This window comes from Oncorhynchus mykiss, chromosome 28, assembly GCF_013265735.2.
Source record: "Oncorhynchus mykiss isolate Arlee chromosome 28, USDA_OmykA_1.1, whole genome shotgun sequence".
Taxonomy (NCBI): domain Eukaryota; kingdom Metazoa; phylum Chordata; class Actinopteri; order Salmoniformes; family Salmonidae; genus Oncorhynchus; species Oncorhynchus mykiss.
Genome location: NC_048592.1, coordinates 1661012 through 1681193, shown reverse-complemented (window position 1 = coordinate 1681193; position 20182 = coordinate 1661012). Strand labels below are relative to the sequence as shown.

The 20182-nt window shown below is 44.9% G+C and overlaps 1 protein-coding gene across 1 annotated transcript in view; it reads left to right on the top strand.

The window, feature by feature from the left end:
* LOC110508325 (sodium/potassium-transporting ATPase subunit alpha-2) overlaps positions 1-20182 on the top strand; it is a 29249-nt gene that overhangs the window by 2586 nt on the left and 6481 nt on the right. The window contains exons 4-19 of the mRNA XM_036966147.1: positions 159-362; positions 1904-2017; positions 2964-3098; positions 3288-3405; positions 3562-3830; positions 6357-6555; positions 6946-7055; positions 8069-8203; positions 8403-8482; positions 8642-8751; positions 12951-13126; positions 13559-13695; positions 13795-13945; positions 14267-14435; positions 14552-14706; positions 18361-18484. Of these exons, the coding sequence (XP_036822042.1) occupies positions 159-362; positions 1904-2017; positions 2964-3098; positions 3288-3405; positions 3562-3830; positions 6357-6555; positions 6946-7055; positions 8069-8203; positions 8403-8482; positions 8642-8751; positions 12951-13126; positions 13559-13695; positions 13795-13945; positions 14267-14435; positions 14552-14706; positions 18361-18484 (2386 nt within the window). The remainder of the gene's footprint in view (positions 1-158; positions 363-1903; positions 2018-2963; positions 3099-3287; positions 3406-3561; positions 3831-6356; positions 6556-6945; positions 7056-8068; positions 8204-8402; positions 8483-8641; positions 8752-12950; positions 13127-13558; positions 13696-13794; positions 13946-14266; positions 14436-14551; positions 14707-18360; positions 18485-20182) is intronic.

The following is a 20182-nucleotide window of genomic DNA, read 5'->3' as shown; positions in this document are numbered from 1 at the left end:
GTCTGTCTGCTGACGGACAGTGATTGTTTAAGTGACTGTGGTACATGTTGTGTAAAGTGTTGTATGTCTTGCAATGTAATATTTGTATGCCAGGAATGCCTGTAATATTGCCAAGCAAATTTCCCTATGGGACATAGTATTCATTCATTGTCTTCCAGGGTTTGACCAATGCCAAGGCTCTGGAGGTGCTGGCCAGGGATGGGCCCAACGTGCTTACCCCCCCTCCAACCACGCCAGAGTGGGTGAAGTTCTGCCGTCAGCTGTTCGGGGGCTTCTCCTTGCTCCTCTGGATCGGTGCCATCCTCTGCTTCCTGGCCTACAGTATCCAAGTGGCCACTGAAGACGAGCCAGCCAATGACAACGTGAGAACCGCCTCAAGGCTAGCCTGTATAACATCTGTCATGTTCACTGCACATTAACCAACCTGGTCCCAGATCTGTTTGTGCTGATTTCTTTTTATTTGATAAGGATCTCTTTTAGCCCAAAAACAAAGTAAAAACACAAACACAGATCCACATTCCCATACTTTTGCATATTAACGAGTTACACCTGCCAAGCCCCCAACCCTCACCCACCCACATACCTCATGTGGACATAGTTATTTTAATTTAAATACAAGATCACATATTATAATAACCTCTTAGACCCATTCTAGTTGTTGATTAATGTGCTTTGTAAATTATTCTTCTAAAAAAAACGATTTAACAAGATTTCCGAACTTTCTGGCAAAAGTTTCTGAAACTAAAAGCTATTTTAACTAGCTCTGAATTGGGTTTTGGTGGTCTATACGTGGCCTTGGTTCTGCTCCGTGTGTTACGAGAGTGTTTGTCTATGACTATATCCAGTTTATCATATATAGTGGTTGGTCTTTCAGACTGGTGAATTTTATGAAAAAGGGTTAGTTAGTATATTATTTTCTATCATTTCCTTGACAGTCAGCCATTCGAGTGCAGTATGCAATTCTACGGAGGGCCTCTCCTAACCATATTGCAGAACCATTCTGGTTGTCTTATTTTGCGCTATTTGCAGGCTCTTTAGGTCACCGACACTTGCATTACCCCGGATGACAGAGCAGTAGTTCATTTGACTATGGATGAGATCTTGTGAGAGTTATTTTAGAATTTGCTCTGGCATATATTTCGCAATCCTTCTGAGCATACAGGAGGTGCCAATGATTTTGTTGCAGAGGTGATGACCAAGAGAGACTGTCTAGCGGTACACCTAACAGCCTAGTCTCTGAAACCTATTCGATGGGTGTCCCGCCAAATGTCAGCTGTGAGGAGGGTCGTTTGTTACTTCTCTCCTTTGTACATATTAACATTGCCTTGGTTTATTTGTTTTCAGCACTTATTTATTGTGGGTTATCCCATTTGACATGTTGGTCATGTCAGCTTTAAGAGCCTCTTTAAGCTGCCCTACAGAATTGCCTGATCCAAAAACAGTTGTGTCGTCAGCAAACATGGTTGCATAGAGTTGTCCAGTTATTAGCACTGTCTATCATCATCATCATCATTGCCAACCTGGTTGCAAACACACTACATACAGTACATACAGTACACAAATAAAACAACCATCATCATCATCAACATCACTTTCACTCACAATTATGTTGATATACTGTATGCCATATACTGTAGTGCAACACCAATAACCTTAATCTGGTCATCTTGTTATCTTGTTATCTCGTTCTCTCTCTCTCTCACTGTCTCTCTCTCTCTCACACCCTCTCTCTCTCTCTCTCTCTCTCTCTCTCTCTCTCTCTCTCTCTCTCTCTCTCTCTCTCTCTCTCTCTCTCTCTCTCTCTCTCTCTCTCTACCCACCCCATCACTCTCTCTCTCTCTATTTCTCTACCTCCCTCTCTCTCCCCCCTCTCTCTCTTACCTCCCTCCCTCTCCCATAACAGTTGTACCTGGGAGTGGTTCTGTCAGCTGTGGTCATCATCACTGGCTGTTTCTCTTACTACCAAGAGGCCAAGAGCTCCCGCATTATGGACTCATTCAAGAACATGGTTCCTCAGGTGAGCTGAGCTGAGACAGCACAGTATATTGCTTTGTCGGCGTCCCAAATGGCACCCCATGAGATGGCCCTATTCCCTTTATAGTACACAGTTGACCAGGGTCCTATTCCCTTTAAAGTGCACTACTTATTTAGTTTGTATTTTTTACCCCTTTTTCTCTCCAATTTCATTATATCCAATTGGTAGTCACAGTCTTATCGCATCGCTGCAACTCCCGTAAGGACTTGGGAGAGGCGAAGGTCGAGAGCCATGCGTCCTCCAAAACACGACCCCGCCAAGCCACACTGCTTCTTGACACACTGCCCGCTTAGCCTGGAAGCCAGACGCACCAATGTATTGGAAGAAACACTGTACAGCTGGCGACCGAAGTCAGTGTGCATGTGCCAGGCCTCCACAAGGAGTCACTAGAGCGCGATGGGACAAGGTCATCCCAGCCGGCCAAACCCTCCCCTAACCCGGATGATGCTGGGCCAATTGTGCGCCGCCTCATGGGTCTCCCAGTCGTGGCCGGGCTGCAACACAGCCCAGGATCGAACCCAGATCTGTAGTAACGTCTCTAGCACTGCGATGCAGTCCCTTAACCGCTGCGCCACTCGAAAGGAAACTGCACTACTTTTGACCAAGCCCAGGGCCCTGGTAAAAGTAATGCACTATATAGGGAATAGGGTGCCATTTGGTCATCTTAACAGTGTGTGAAGGCTATAATAGGCTTAAATCCCCTTGGAAATTCTTCCAATTCAAGTAATTTAATTTCTTTTGAGTGCCTAGAGTGGGCTTACACTGACTTGAGAAGCATAATAAGCTTATCCAACATAACACAACTAATAATTTGAGCCAACTTTGGATTTGCCAATGAACGTTTATCGAAAAAAGTTTCATTCTCCCCTTTCAACCGCCCCTTTGTTTCTCTCTTTCATCTCTCCTCTCTCTTATCCACCCCTGGCAGCAAGCCCTGGTGATCAGGGAGGGAGAGAAAATGACAATCAATGCAGAGCTATTGGTGAGGGGAGACCTGGTGGAGATCAAAGGAGGAGACCGGATCCCTGCCGACCTCCGAGTCGTCTCCGCTGCTGGCTGCAAGGTGAGGAGAGGTCAGGGAGTCCAAGGGTCACTTTCTTACTATCTGTCCAGGTGGATTACTTAGTTGCTGTCTCTCTCTTTATCTCTCTCTCTCTCTCTCTTTATCTCTCTCTCTCTCTGTCTGTCTATGTCTGTCTGTCTGTATTTATTTCTGTCCAACTGGATATCTTTCCTCTGTCTGTGTGTGAAGGTGGATAACTCTTCTCTGACTGGGGAGTCAGAGCCTCAGACACGCACAACAGAGTTCACCCATGAAAACCCCCTGGAGACTCGGAACATCGCCTTCTTCTCCACCAACTGTGTGGAGGGTCAGTAGGACAAATCCTTTCCTATCTTTTTATTCATTTATTTTGATTTTACAAGGGAGACCTGACCTATTTCTCCTCCCTCTATCTACCCCATTCCATCCACTCATCCATCTTCAATTAATGAATTGCTTGTCCTTCCTTCCCCCCCTCCCTCAGGCACAGCCCATGGTGTAGTAGTAGGTACCGGTGACCATACAGTGATGGGCCGTATTGCCACCCTGGCCTCGGGGCTGGAGACAGGCCAGACTCCCATCAACATGGAGATCGAGCACTTCATCCACCTGATCACAGGCGTGGCTGTGTTCCTGGGGGTGTCCTTCTTCATCCTGGCCATCATCCTGGGATACACCTGGCTGGAGGCTGTCATCTTCCTCATCGGCATCATCGTGGCCAATGTACCAGAGGGTCTGCTGGCCACCGTCACTGTGAGTATGCCTTGAATGTCCCAGTCAGATTGGCCCATAGCCTAGGGGCAGTAGCCGATCTTGCGTGAGGCAGGTTGATGTGCCTGATGTAGGGTAGCCTAGTGGTTAGAGTGTTGGACTAGTAACCGGAAGGTTGCAAGTTCAAACCCCCGAGCTGACAAGGTACAAATCTGTCGTTCTGCCCCTGAACAGGCAGTTAACCCATTGTTCCTAGGCCGTCATTGTAAATAAGAATTTGTTCTTAACTGACTAGGTAAATAAAGGTAAAAAAAAAAAAAAAGTACACCCCCTTGACATGACGCTAGTCTGTCGCAGGGACCATCACTGTGAGTCCGACTACTATTGTAGTTGGTGAGTGAAATACAGTGCCTTGCGAAAGTATTCGGCCCCCTTGAACTTTGCGACCTTTTGCCACATTTCAGGCTTCAAACATAAAGATATAATAAAGATAATTTTTTGTGAAGAATCAACAACAAGTGGGACACAATCATGAAGTGGAACGACATTTATTGGATATTTCAAACTTTTTTAACCAATCAAAAACTGAAAAATTGGGCGTGCAAAATTATTCAGCCCCCTTAAGTTAATACTTTGTAGCGCCACCGTTTGCTGTGATTACAGCTGTAAGTCGCTTGGGGTATGACTCTATCAGTTTTACACTTCGAGAGACTGAAATTGTATCCCATTCCTCCTTGCAAAACAGCTCGAGCTCAGTGCGGTTGGATGGAGAGCATTTGTGAACAGCAGTTTTCAGTTCTTTCCACAGATTCTCGATTGGATTCAGGTCTGGACTTTGACTTGGCCATTCTAACACCTGGATATGTTTATTTTTGAACCATTCCATTGTAGATTTTGCTTTATGTTTTGGATCATTGTCTTGTTGGAAGACAAATCTCCATCCCAGTCTCAGGTCTTTTGCAGACTCCATCAGGTTTTCTTCCAGAATGGTCCTGTATTTGGCTCCATCCATCTTCCCATCAATTTTAACCATCTTCCCTGTCCCTGCTGAAGAAAAGCAGCCCCAAACCATGATGCTGCCACCACCATGTTTGACAGTGGGGATGGTGTGTTCAGCTGTGTTGCTTTTACGCCAAACATAACGTTTTGCATTGTTGCCAAAAAGTTCAATTTTGGTTTCATCTGACCAGAGCACCTTCTTCCACATGTTTGGTGTGTCTCCCAGGTGGCTTGTGGCAAACTTTAAACAACACTTTTTATGGATATCTTTAAGAAATGGCTTTCTTCTTGCCACTCTTCCATAAAGGCCAGATTTGTGCAATATACGACTGATTGTTGTCCTATGGACAGAGTCTCCCACCTCAGCTGTAGATCTCTGCAGTTCATCCAGAGTGATCATGGGCCTCTTGGCTGCATCTCTGATCAGTCTTCTCCTTGTATGAGCTGAAAGTTTAGAGGGACGGCCAGGTCTTCCATTTCAATATTATCGCTTGCACAGTGCTCCTTGGGATGTTAAAATCTTGGGAAATCTTTTTGTATCCAAATCCGGCTTTAAACTTCTTCTCAACAGTATCTCGGACCTGCCTGGTGTGTTCCTTGTTCTTCATGATGCTCTCTGCGCTTTTGACGGACCTCTGAGACTATCACAGTGCAGGTGCATTTATACGGAGACTTGATTACACACAGGTGGATTGTATTTATCATCATTAGTCATTTAGGTCAACATTGGATCATTCAGAGATCCTCACTGAACTTCTGGAGAGAGTTTGCTGCACTGAAAGTAAAGGGGCTGAATAATTTTGCACGCCCAATTTTTCAGTTTTTGATTTGTTAAAAAAGTTTGAAATATCCAATAAATGTCGTTCCACTTCATGATTGTGTCCCACTTGTTGTTGATTCTTCACAAAAAAATACAGTTTTATATCTTTATGTTTGAAGCCTGAAATGTGGCAAAAGGTCGCAAAGTTCAAGGGGGCCGAATACTTTCGCAAGGCACTGTAGCAGTGGGCCAGATTCAATCCCGTACTGGCAGTGGTACATTTATGTGTGCTAGAGGCAGCGGCTTAGACCGCTAGACACCCCAAGGCCACGGACTGGTATTGTGTATATGGGCTAAATTATAATTCTAAGTCTCCATGCAAATCTCTTGCTAAATCTCATGATTTAAACCAAAGTCTATGAGAGTGTGCTCTGTAGTAGGATTTTCCATCCATCTTCCACTCATCTTTGACCATTACTCTGCCGTTACTCAAGTTTCAGGTTTTATTGTCACGTGTGAAATTACACTGAAATGCCTTTCTTGCAAACTCTTTCCCAACAATGCAATAATCAATGCCGGTAGTACTATAAAATAAGGTAAAGTAGAACAAAAATGAACGAGAAATAGAAATAAGAAGAACATGAGAAGGTATTTGAGCTTTATACAGGGACAGTTCCAGGGTCAATATGCAGGGATACTGGAGTGGTAGGGGTAGATATGTATAGGGGTAAGAGGACTCAGTAATGTCCATTTCCTCTCCTCTACCCCCACTCTCCCTCCCTCCCTCCCTCCCTCCCTCTGTCTCTCAGGTTTGTCTCACCCTCACTGCCAAGCGCATGGCCAAGAAGAACTGCCTGGTCAAGAATCTGGAAGCTGTGGAGACCCTGGGTTCTACCTCCACCATCTGTTCCGACAAGACAGGGACCCTGACCCAGAACCGCATGACCGTGGCCCACATGTGGTTCGACAACATGATCCATGAGGCCGACACTACGGAGGACCAGTCTGGTGAGACCACCCACAGACATCGTCTGTCCCTTCTACATTCAACCAGACCCCTTGAATTAGTTTGCTTCTCTGCTGTGTTAAATGAGCTTTGATGTAAGAATTTAGAATAGAGATACTATACTGTGTGCTATACAATATACTGAAAAAAGATACAAATTCAGCTCAGTCACATTGTCTATGGTTACAAAATTCTGGTATTTTCCCAATTTTCCCAGGTTTTCCAGAAATCACAGGTTTTCCAGAAATCCCGGTTGGAATATTCCCGGAATCAGGATGGAATATACAGGAAATCTGGGAATCTTCCAACTGGAATTTCTGTAAAATCTGTGAATTCTGGAAAAAAATGAATCATTTCTCTGCAAGTCTGAAGCATATCCTGTGTTCCTTCAGGTGCCACCTTTGACAAGAGCTCAGCTACATGGCACTCTCTGTCTCACGTGGCTGGACTCTGCAACCGCGCTGAGTTCAAAGCTGGGCAGGATAACTTCCCCATCCTCAAGGTAGGGGATGGCCACTATACACCCACACCGGTGGGGGCTGATGAGGGGAGGAGGGCTTCTAGTAATGACTGGAATGGAATGGTTGAAACAGTCCGTTGTCCGATTTAAAGTGCCCCAATGACCCACACCAATGCGGCTAATGTCCACACACCTGGCCACGTTGAATCTAACAACACAAAACCCTTTCCTCCAAACTGTTGCAGTAGCAATACTACAGTTTACTATCTAATACTGCAGTACTTGCTATATAGTTCTATAGTATACTGCAGAATAGTATACTACATACTGTAGTATCCCTCGATTATGTGTAGTACTTAATATAGAATGTTGTAGTATACTGTTGAATACAATAGTAAATACTAAAGTAATGTCCACAAAAACACTTGTCTGTAAAAACACTACACTTTTTAAACTATAGTAAATACTACAGTATTTAATTTGCATAAACCATGTCCATTGCCCTCCCCCATATCACAATTTGTGCCACCCATAAGTGAGAAATCTACATGCCAAATATAACCATATATTGTGCTCCCTACATGTTAGGGTCTGAACCCCAGCCCGACCACCTTACAGGCTATGGAAAATGTGCCCTTTTAGTATTTCTACAGTAGGTGTTCTGAAGGAGAAGCCGCAACTTCTATGTCAAAGATAATAAAACAAAAACACTATAGTAAATGCTAAAGTAATTCCCACAAAAACACTACAGTAAATAATACAATATACTACAATCTGCAAAAACACTACTTTAATTACTATAGGATATACTACAGTTCTTTTACTACAGTATTTATACTATAGTTAACTGTAAATACTACAGTATACTACAGTAAATACTACATTAAAGCCCGCAAAAACACTACAGTGAACACTATAGTATTTATACCATTGTATGCTAAAGTATTTTTTCATGTGGGTAGTCACATACTAAACCAATTTTCAGTCAGCAACCCATTCTGACAATGTGAATAGACCGTCTCCTGCTGACTGCTTGATGTTGTGTTGTTTCGTAGAGGGACACTGCTGGCGACGCGTCAGAGTCTGCGCTGTTGAAATGTATCGAGCTCTCCTGTGGGTGTGTCCGCTCTATGAGAAACAGATACCCCAAGGTGGGAGAGATTCCCTTCAACTCGACCAACAAGTACCAGGTATACAATTACCCCTTCAATGTGGACATTCACAACACAAAACATACAGCATAGACCCAACTGCATAAACCAAAAAAACAGACCTACAGCCCAATCCATAATTCTTTTGAACCACCAGAACCACTAAAAACGGCCCTGACACAAGAGTAAAACATATATATACTATATATACTTTTGTCTTCTACCCACCTTCTGAAAGCTTTCCATTCATGAACATGAAGACAATGAAAATGGCCACCTACTCGTTATGAAGGGAGCACCTGAGAGAATATTGGACAGGTATTTATTGACATCAAAACGGTGTCTCCCTCAATAGGTAAATACGATGGAGTTACATAAGCCATTATGCCAAAGATACATAGACGTGCCCTCTAAATACATCTCTCACTGATTGACCGCAAAAGGCGAATAAATCCTATGTGTTTGTGCATCTCTTAGGTGTAGCACCATCATGATCCACGGTCAGGAGGTTCCAATGGATGCCAACTGGAACGAAGCTTTCCAGAGTGCCTACATGGAGCTGGGAGGGCTGGGAGAGAGAGTTCTAGGTACTTACAGTACCGTATAAAGAGTGCCATTTGAGACTCAACTATCTCCAGACCACACTGGCAGTTGTCTGTGCCCTTCCTTTATGTGTCCCCTCTCAATCTGCATCTCCCAATCTGTTCCCTACATCTTTCCTGTCAAAGACACTCAAAAAAATACAAAAGCAGATTATTTTATTTTTTATTTCACCTTTATTTAACCAGGTAGGCTAGTTGAGAACAAGTTCTCATTTACAACTGCGACCTGGCCAAGATAAAGCCTAGCAGTGTGAACAGACAACAACACAGAGTTACACGAGTTAACAATAAACAAGTCAATAGCACAGAAGAAAAAAGATAGAATAAAAAAGAGTATGAGGCATGAGGAGGCATGAGGAGGTAGGTGAATAATTACAATTTAGCAGATTAACACTGGAGTGATAAATGATCAGGTGGGCTATTTACCGATGGACTATGTACAGCTGCAGTGATCGGTTAGCTGCTCAGATAGCAGATGTTTAAAGTTGGTGAGGGAGATAAAAGTTTCCAACTTCAACGATTTTTGCAATTCGTTCCAGTCACAGGCAGCAGAGAACTGGATGGAAAGGCGACCAAATGAGGTGTTGGCTTTAGGGATGATCAGTGAGATACACCTGCTGGAGCGCGTGCTACGGGTGGTATAAGGTGCTTTAGTAACAAAACGGATGGCACTGTGATAAACTGCATCCAGTTTGCTGAGTGGAGTATTGGAAGCTATTTTGTAGATGACATCGCCGAAGTCGAGGATCGGTAGGATAGTCAGTTTTACTAGGGTAAGTTTGGCGGCGTGAGTGAAGGAGGCTTTGTTGCGAAATAGAATGCCGACTCTAGATTTGATTTTAGATTGGAGATGTTTGATATGAGTCTGGAAGGAGAGTTTACAGTCTAGCCAGACACCTAGGTACTTATAGATGTCCACATATTCTAGGTCGGAACCATCCAGGGTGGTGATGCTAGTCAGGCGTGCGGGTGCAGGCAGCGAACGGTTGAAAAGCATGCATTTGGTTTTACTAGCCTTTAAGAGCAGTTGGAGGCCACAGAAGGAGTGTTGTGTGGCATTGAAGCTCGTTTGGAGGTTAGATAGCACAGTGTCCAAGGAAGGGCCAGAAGTATACAGAATGGTGTCTTCTGCGTAGAGGTGGATCAGGGAATCGCCCGCAGCAAGAGCAACATCATTGATATATACAGAGAAAAGAGTCGGCCCGAGAATTGAACCCTGTGGCACCCCCTTAGAGACTGCCAGAGGACCGGACAACATGCCCTCCGATTTGACACACTGAACTCTGTCTGCAAAGTAGTTGGTGAACCAGGCAAGGCAGTCATTAGAAAAACCGAGGCTACTGAGTCTGCCGATAAGAATATGGTGATTGACAGAGTCGAAAGCCTTGGCCAGATCGATGAAGATGGCTGCACAGTACTGTCTTTTATCGATGGCGGTTATGATATCGTTTAGTACCTTGAGCGTGGCTGAGGTGCACCCGTGACCGGCTCGGAAACCAGATTGCACAGCGGAGAAGGTACGGTGGGATTCGAGATGGTCAGTGATCTGTTTGTTGACTTGGCTTTCGAAGACCTTAGATAGGCAGGGCAGGATGGATATAGGTCTGTAACAGTTTGGGTCCTGGGTGTCTCCCCCTTTGAAGAGGGGGATGACCGCGGCAGCTTTCCAATCCTTGGGGATCTCAGACGATATGAAAAAGAGAGGTTGAACAGGCTGGTAATAGGGGTTGCGACAATGGCGGCGGATAGTTTCAGAAATAGAGGGTCCAGATTGTCAAGCCCAGCTGATTTGTACGGGTCCAGGTTTTGCAGCTCTTTCAGAAGATCTGCTATCTGGATTTGGGTAAAGGAGAAGCTGGGGAGGCTTGGGCGAGTAGCTGCAGGGGGGTGGGGGGGGGGAGCTGTTTGCCGAGGTTGGAGTAGCCAGGAGGAAGGCATGGCCAGCCGTTGAGAAATGCTTGTTGAAGTTTTCGATTATCATGGATTTATCGGAGGTGACCGTGTTACCTAGCCTCAATGCAGTGGGCAGCTGGGAGGAGGTGCTCTTGTTCTCCATGGACTTTACCGTGTCCCAGAACTTTTTGAAGTTAGAGCTACAGGATGCACATTTCTGCTTGAAAAAGCTGGCCTTTGCTTTCCTGACTGACTGCGTGTATTGGTTCCTGACTTCCCTGAACAGTTGCATATCGCGGGGACTATCCGATGCTATTGCTGGTCGAGGGCAGTCAGGTCTGGAGTAAACCAAGGGCTATATCTGTTCTTTGTTCTGCATTTTTTGAACGGAACATGCTTATCTAAGATGGTGAGGAAGTTACTTTTAAAGAATGACCAGGCATCCTCAACTGATACCCGGGCCAGGTCGATTAGAAAGGCCTGCTCGCAGAAGTGTTTTAGGGAGCGTTTGACAGTGATTAGGGGTGGTCGTTTGACTGCGGACCCGTAGTGGATACAGGCAATGAGGCAGTGATCGCTGAGATCCTGATTGAAGACAACAGAGGTGTATTTGGAGGGCCAGTTGGTCAGGATAACATCTATGAGGGTGCCCTTGTATACAGATTTAGGGTTGTACCTGGTGGGTTCCTTGATGATTTGTGTGAGATTGAGGGCATCTAGCTTAGATTGTAGGACTGCCGGGGTGTTAAGCATATCCCAGTTTAGGTCACCTAACAGAACAAACTCTGAAGCTAGATGGGGGGCGATCAATTCACAAATGGTGTCCAGGGCACAGCTGGGAGCTGAGGGGGGTCGGTAGCAGGCAGCAACAGCGAGGACATCAGGGTTGGCAGAGTGTGCTAAAGCAGTGAGTAAAACAAACTTAGGGAGGAGGCTTCTGATGTTGACATGCATGAAACCAAGGCTTTTTCGATCACAGAAGTCAACAAATTATGGTGCCTGGGGACATGCAGGGCCTGGGTTTACCTCCACATCACCCGCGGAACAGAGGAGGAGTAGAATGAGGGTGCGGCTAAAGGCTATCAAAACTAGTCGCCTAGAGCGATGGGGACAAAGAATAAAAGGAGCAGATTTCTGGGCGTGGTAGAGTATATTCAGGGCATAATGCGCAGACAGGGGTATGATGGGGTGCGGGTACAGCGGAGGTAAGCCCAGGTACTGGGTGATGATAAGAGAGGTTGTATCTCTGGACATGCTGGTTGTAATGGGTGAGGTCACCGCATGTGTGGGAGGTGGGACAAAGGAGGTATCAGAGGTATGAAGAGTGAAACTAGGGGCTCCATTGTAAACTAAAACAATGATAACTAACCTGAACAACAGTATACAAGGCATATTGACATTTGAGAGAAACATAGCGAGGCATAAAGTAATCGCAGGTGTTGATTGGGAGAGCTAGCTAAAACAACAGGTGAGACAACAACAGCTAATCAGCTAACACAACAACAGCAGGTAAAATGGCGATGACTGGGCAGAGCGGGTCAGATTAACTACACACAGAGCCTGAGTTCGCGGCTGGGGCCGACAGATAAACAATAAATAAACAGAATGGAGTACCGTGATTAATGGACAGTCCAGCAGGCATCAGCTATGTAGCCAAGTGATCATAGTGTCCAGAGGGCAGTAGTAGATGGAACAGGGAAGCCGCCACTACGCTAGCGACACGGCGTTTAAAGTTAGTAGCAAGGGGTTAGTAGAAGCGTCTGCTTCGACGGAGGCCGGTTGAAGGCACAGCGGATGGAGTATTCGTATGCAGACCAATCGTGGTGGTGCGGCGGGGCGCCGTGTCGACAGAGAATCCAAGCCAGATGGCGAAAGAGGTATTGTAGAATTAAGTTTGCTAGCCGGGAGATGCGCCTGGCTCACGGCTAACTGGTGCTAGCTTTGTGGCAGTGGCGTTAGCCACTATAGCCAATCGGTAGCAGTGGTGATCCGGTGCCAAGGTCCAGAGTTTACAGCAAGGATCCGGTGGAGTATTGGGCTCTAGCTGTGTATGAGTGGGGTTCGGGTGAACAGCTGAGTGGGCCGGGAGGTGGGCCTCAGGGATAGCTTCGGTACTGGGTGCCACGGTGAGTGCAGGCTGTGAGCTAGCTAGCTGCAAGCTGTCTGTGAAGATCAGAAGTAGTGGTCCAGGGATTACGGCAGGATTCCGCCGTTGTTGTGGAGAGACAGTCCAATATTTGAACCTTGATATTTAAAAAAAAGTCCCTGTCTGTTGTCTCTCTCTCCCTCAGGGTTCTGTCACTTGCCACTGTCTCCGGCCCAGTTCCCTCGGGGGTTTACCTTCGACTGTGAAGATGTCAACTTCCCTACTGAAGGACTGTGTTTTGTGGGCCTCATGTCCATGATTGACCCTCCCCGCGCTGCCGTGCCCGACGCTGTGGGGAAGTGCCGCTCTGCTGGGATTAAGGTGAGTGGCATCATCAAACAAGAAAGGTCGCAAAATTCCAGTAACTTTCCCAAAATTCCCAGGTTTTCCAGAAATCCCGGTACATTCCCGGAATAAGCAGGAAATCTGGGAATCCTTTTACTGGGATTTCTGGAAAACCTGGGAATTTTGGGGAAGTTACTGGAATTTTGCAACCCTACAACCAATTAACCAATCAGCCAACACATCTAAACTTGTCTCATTGGGCCCAATCAGAATGATAGGTTGACACATACATGGACATGATAAATGAGAAAAACAGAAAGCAAAAAAAATGGCAAATTGTATAAGTTAGCACAGGTACGAATGTCATAAATGAGGAAAACAGAGCAAAAAACAACAACAGATTGTTGTATGTGGTGACAGGTAACGATGACATATGGTGTGCTTATAGTTGTGATGATGTGCTATTAGGTTATCATGGTGACAGGCGACCATCCAATCACTGCTAAAGCCATCGCTAAAGGTGTGGGCATCATCTCCGAGGGCAACGAGACTGTGGAGGACATCGCTGAAAGGCTGAATATTCCACTGAGCCAAGTCAACCCCAGGTGTGTGTGTGCGCATGCGTGTGCGTGCCTGTGTGTGTGCATCTGTGTGTGAGCGCTCACGTATGACTTTGTCGGCTTGTACCTGTGTCTCGCTCCCAGGGATGCCAAGGCCTGTGTGGTGCACGGGGGGGACCTGAAGGACATGAGCGCAGAATACTTGGATGACCTGCTCAGGAACCACACTGAGATAGTGTTCGCCCGCACCTCACCTCAGCAGAAACTCATCATCGTAGAGGGCTGCCAGAGAACGGTGAAAGGACGCCTGTGTGCGTGTGTGCATGTGTGCTTGCGTGAATGCGAGCGTGTGTATTTGTGTGTGTGTATTTATGTGTGTGTGTGTTTGAGTCACTCTATAATTAAAGCATGGTTTGGAGTTAGAAATACTGAATCTATTCTTCTGTTCAGAGTTTGATATTGGGGGGCTATTATTCTATAGAAAAGTTTTTGATGGGAAAATGGCTCCAAAATTGACAGAGGCGAAAAAACATAAACGCTGCATTTATCTCCAATTCACAGCTGTTATTCAACTAAAATGTTTCTTATTTCATGATCCTTTGTTCTCTTGTTCTAGGGGGCAATTGTTGCGGTTACTGGGGACGGAGTGAACGACTCACCTGCCCTGAAGAAGGCTGATATCGGGGTTGCCATGGGGATCGCTGGGTCTGACGTCTCCAAGCAGGCTGCTGACATGATCCTCCTGGACGACAACTTCGCCTCTATCGTCACAGGAGTGGAGGAAGGTAAGGAAGGATGGAAGGAAGGAAAAAAGAGGAAGAGAGAAAAACAAAGAAAAGTGGAAAAAAATTGAAATACCATGAGTCAATCAATTTATCTGTTCTTCTTCAATCCCAAACAGGCCGTCTGATCTTTGATAATTTGAAAAAGTCCATTGCCTACACTCTGACCAGTAACATTCCAGAGATCAGCCCCTTCCTCCTCTTCATCATTGCCAGTATTCCCCTGCCCCTGGGCACTGTCACCATCCTCTGTATCGACCTGGGAACTGACATGGTGAGGACTTACCATGCTGACTGGAAAAGGAAAACCCGCACTGAAACAGCCTTAGGGGTGGTTGCCCGGACACAGATGAATCCTTAGTCCTGGACTAAAAAGCAATGTAGAATCTCAATTGAAAGTGATTTTTAGTCCAGGATCAGTTTTACTGCTGGTTGTGACTGTGAGTGTCAAGGAGTCAACATGGCCAGCCATAGAATTAAGAATTGACATGCTGGACTCAATAGTTCATCATCAAAAGTCTTTGTGTGCAGGGTTTAAAAGGCATCGAAACTATGAAAGTTAAACCCACACTCACTGAAATAGTTGTAGTGTTATTTCGCAGCAGCAGAAGAGATCAAACAAACTGACTGCTGAAGAACATTACAACTATTTCAGCAAATTCTCCGTTCTATGGCTGGCCATGTTGACTCATCATATCTCTACTCCTTGACAGTCACAACCAGCCATGCTCTTAGCTTGATCATACACTACCTTACAATCTATTACTCATCACTGCCCTGCCCTGGGTCAGGATGAAAGCTGCTAAATCCACCAAAGCAAACTGGATTTGTATCCACTCTGCTGTGTGGATTCTGGTCTCACAATAGTCCATTTCCCACCTTAACACTCACATTGCCCTGTTGTTGCCTTGCTGGCAGGGTTGGGTAGGTTACTTTCTAAATGTAATCCATTACAGTTACTAGTTACATGTCCAAAATTGTAGTCAGCAATGTAACTTTTGGATTACCCAAACTCAATAACGGAATCTGATTACATCCAGTTACTTTTAGATTACTTTCTCCATAAGAGACATCAGAAGATGACAAAAATGTTTGTTACCAATTGAACGACATCTATTGCAGGATAAATCAATGTTAAAGTTTACATAGCTGGCCATTACTTTATGGGTTGGTTATGTAGGCTTCTCCTAACCCATCGCTCTCTACTACATATACAATTACATTTTCTCTTTACATTAAAAACCAAAGTCTAGCAGAATTCCAGTCATTCCAATAAATGTTATACCCCTTGATCTTCAAGAATAGGACTTGGAAATATGGAAGTATAGATTAGCCATATTGTTTTACATGAGCATAACCCCAAAACTAAGGACTTATTAGCCAGCCCTACTCTGTTGTTTAGGATTTTTCTGTCATGGAGGACTAATTGGACTCATTGATTCGAGTTGAAAAATAAATGCTGCGCTCATGGAATGGCATGCTTTGACCACTACTGAAAGTGCTATTTACATGTGAAAAAATGAATGCCATATGCTGCATTTGCTATAGGCCTATTGTTTACATTTTAGTTGGTGACACTTTGACTTAGTGAGATAGTGAGTTTGGGTAATACAATTTTTCAACTCGAATCAATGGGTCCAATCAGTCCTCCATGACAGAAAAATCCTAAACAGAGTAGGGCTGGCTAATAAGTTACGCAGCTGTTTAAAGGGCAAATCCACAGATGAAACAATAACAAAACGGCACCCCGGCTCTGTTTTGGTAAAAGGCTGCGGGATGGGCCTGGAGAAATGTAACCCCTCTCAGATTAATAGACATTTACATTGTTCACAAACATCGGAGTAAAACAAGCTTATATTCTGGGTTCCTATGGAGTGTGACAGTTGAACTAAGCTCATGAGGCATTTATAAGTTATATTCTTCAAGAATCAATGGAGATATATATAAGTCCAAAAATGGATGTATTAACTACAGATTGCCCCTTTGCCCCTAAAAGTGTGTGAGTTTGAGCATGCTTCCATTAGGCCTATGGATTATTATTATATTGAGCAATAAAAGCCCCACCTTTACTCCATAGGCTGGGATCCGCACTATGCAGCTGTTGCAAGAGCACATTTTTCACTGGCTGTCCACTGGTTTCAAAAACAATGGTTGGTAGGCAGCCTAAACTTCTTGAATTCAACCTTTATTGGGTTCAAATACACATTTAGATTTGTGAACAGCCATCCACAACAACCACAATCCGTGAGGCGCAAATAGCTAAATGAGAGAGCAGCAGTGTGATTCACATCAATGCGCTATGTAGATATCAATAATAAGTGATATCCGTATTGCCGTAGACTACACCACTGCTGTCATCCTTACCTCCAAGAGTTTATTCAAATTGGATCATCTTTGGATGCTGACAGCATTTGCACCATTGGAAGACATAGCTTGGACTGTAGCCTACAAAAGCCTATTCCTGCGATCCATCAAACACATTTGGTGTGTCATCATAGTGGTCTCTGACTTGTGGTCAGACTCACTCAGGTGGAACAAATTTAAACTTGTGCCTTTTTTCAATGCTGATTTGAATGTCACTGAGAAAACAGAGAAGTGTCAATATTTATTTTTCTCACAAACATCCTTTCTCAATTTAAAAGTGATCTTTGAAGTAATCATCTAGTTTTTCAAAAGTATCTGTAATCTGATTACAATATTTTTGCTGGTAACGGAACGGATTACAGTTACTGTTTTTTGTAATCCCTTACATGTAATCTGTTACTTCCCAACCCTGTTTACTGGTAAAACCTTCAACCAATAGTCAGGGCTTTTTTATTATGGAACCTACCCAGCGAACATGACCCCATTGGCCTCATGTGAATATTCAGTGGGCAAGGTGGGCATGGGCTAGCCTACACCAAGCCCACACCAGCCCAACACAGGCTAGCCCACACCAAGTCCAGCAAGGGCTAGCCCATACCAAGTCCAACAGCAGCTAGCCCACACCAAGCCCAGCACAGGCTAGCCCATACCAAGCCCAGCATGGACTAACCCATACCAAGTCCAACAGCAGCTAGCCCACACCAAGCCCAGCACAGGCTAGCCCATACCAAGCCCAGCATGGACTAACCCATACCAAGTCCAACAGCAGCTAGCCCACACCAAGTCCAGCACGGGCTAGCCCATACCAAGTCCAACAGCAGCTAGCCCACACCAAGTCCAGCACGGGCTAGCCCATGCCAAGCCCAGCACGGGCTAGCCCCCGCCAAGTACAGCACAGGCTAGCCCATACCAAGTCCAGCACGGGCTAGCCCACACCAAGTCCAGCACAGGCTAGCCCACACCAAGTCCAGCACAGGATAGCCCACACCAAGTCCAGCACAGAATAGCCCACACCAAGTCCAGCACAGGATATCCCACACCATGTCCAGCACAGGCTAGCGCACACCAAGTCCAGCTAGAGGCGGCGCTCATTCAAATATTTGGGGGTGTGGTTTGCACATAGTTATTTTGGTGCAACCGTTACTGAGTGTCACTACAGTTTAAGGGATCTGTTGAGTGATGCCCAAATATTGGTGATCTTGTACAATGCCAATGATGACATCTGTAAAAATACTTAAATATGTGATATATGAGAAACGTAACAGTTTTTCTTGTCTTACTGATGCAATGTATCACATTTCTTAAATACCTGTAAGGCTTGTAAATTATGCACTTTGTGCATTGAATGGAAAGTGTCACAAATAAATTATAAATAAATAAATTGTGCATCGGCAGCCTACACAGGGCCAATATTTTAGCCCGCATTGGGCTAAAATCGTGTCAATGTGGGCTTGTTTACTAGGTATATCTTTATCACATTGTTCTGTCTGTCATACATTCTCTCACACTCCTCTCTGTCTCTTTCTCTCCCTCTCTCTTTCTCTCCTCTCCCGTCTGCGTCCAGGTTCCTGCTATCTCATTGGCCTATGAGACGGCTGAGAGTGACATCATGAAGCGTCAGCCCCGGTGCCCAAAGACGGACAAGCTGGTGAACGACAGACTGATCAGCATGGCCTACGGACAGATAGGTCAGAATACCTCCTCCACTTGCAACTCATCCATGGGTCTGTGTCCCAAATGGCACCCTATCACAGGCCCTGGTCAAAAATAGTGCACTAGATAGTGAATAGGGTGCCATTTGAGATGTGCAGATTGCCTTTTTACCCTCTGTTATTCATTGAAGTTATTGAAAGTTACATTGGGTGTACAAAACATTAGGAACACCTTCCTAATATTGAGTTGCTTTCCTTTTTGCCCTGAGTTGCTTGAGTTGCTTTCCTTTTTGCCTCAATTCGTCAGGACATGGAATCTACAAGATGTCGAAAGCGATACACAGGAATACTGACCCATGTTGACTCCAATGCTTCCCACAGTTGTGTCAAGTTGGCTGGATGTCCTTTGGGTGGTGGACCCTTCTTGATACACACAGGAAACTGTTGAGTGTGAAAATCCCAGCAGCGTTGCAGTTATTGATACACTCAAACCGGTGCGCCTGGCACATACTACCATACCCTGTTCAAAGGCACTTAAACCTTTTGTCTTTCCCATTCACAAGGCTTAAAAATCCTTCTTTAACATTTCTAGGGCAGGCGTTCCACTAGTGGAACCCTTGCACAACATTCCGCTGAAAAGGCAGCGCGCGAAATTCAAAAATATTTTTCCAAAATACAGTGCCTTGCGAAAGTATTCGGCCCCCTTGAACTTTGCGACCTTTTGCCACATTTCAGGCTTCAAACATAAAGATATACAACTGTATGTTTTTGTGAAGAATCAACAACAAGTGGGACACAATCATGAAGTGGAACGACATTTATTAGATATTTCAAACTTTTTTAACAAATCAAAAACGGAAAAATTGGGCGTGCAAAATTATTCAGCCCCCTTAAGTTAATACTTTGTAGCGCCACCTTTTGCTGCGATTACAGCTGTAAGTCGCTTGGTGTATGTCTCTATCAGTTTTGCACATCGAGAGACTGACATTTTTTCCCATTCCTCCTTGCAAAACAGCTCGAGCTCAGTGAGGTTGGATGGAAAGCATTTGTGAACAGCAGTTTTCAGTTCTTTCCACAGATTCTCGATTGGATTCAGGTCTGGACTTTGACTTGGCCATTCTAACACCTGGATATGTTTATTTTTGAACCATTCCATTGCAGATTTTGCTTTATGTTTTGGATCATTGTCTTGTTGGAAGACAAATCTCCGTCCCAGTCTCAGGTCTTTTGCAGACTCCATCAGGTTTTCTTCCAGAATGGTCCTGTATTTGGCTCCATCCATCTTCCCATCAATTTTAACCATCTTCCCTGTCCCTGCTGAAGAAAAGCAGGCTCAAACCATGATGCTGCCACCACCATGTTTGACAGTGGGGATGGTGTGTTCAGTGTGATGAGCTGTGTTGCTTTTACGCCAAACATAACGTTTTGCATTGTTGCCAAAAAGTTCAATTTTGGTTTCATCTGACCAGAGCACCTTCTTCCACATGTTTGATGTGTCTCCCAGGTGGCTTGTGGCAAACTTTAAACAACACTTTTTATGGATATCTTTAAGAAATAGCTTTCTTCTTGCCACTCTTCCATAAAGGCCAGATTTGTGCAATATACGACTGATTGTTGTCCTATGGACAGAGTCTCTCACCTCAGCTGTAGATCTCTGCAGTTCATCCAGAGTGATCATGGGCCTCTTGGCTGCATCTCTGATCAGTCTTCTCCTTGTATGAGCTGAAAGTTTAG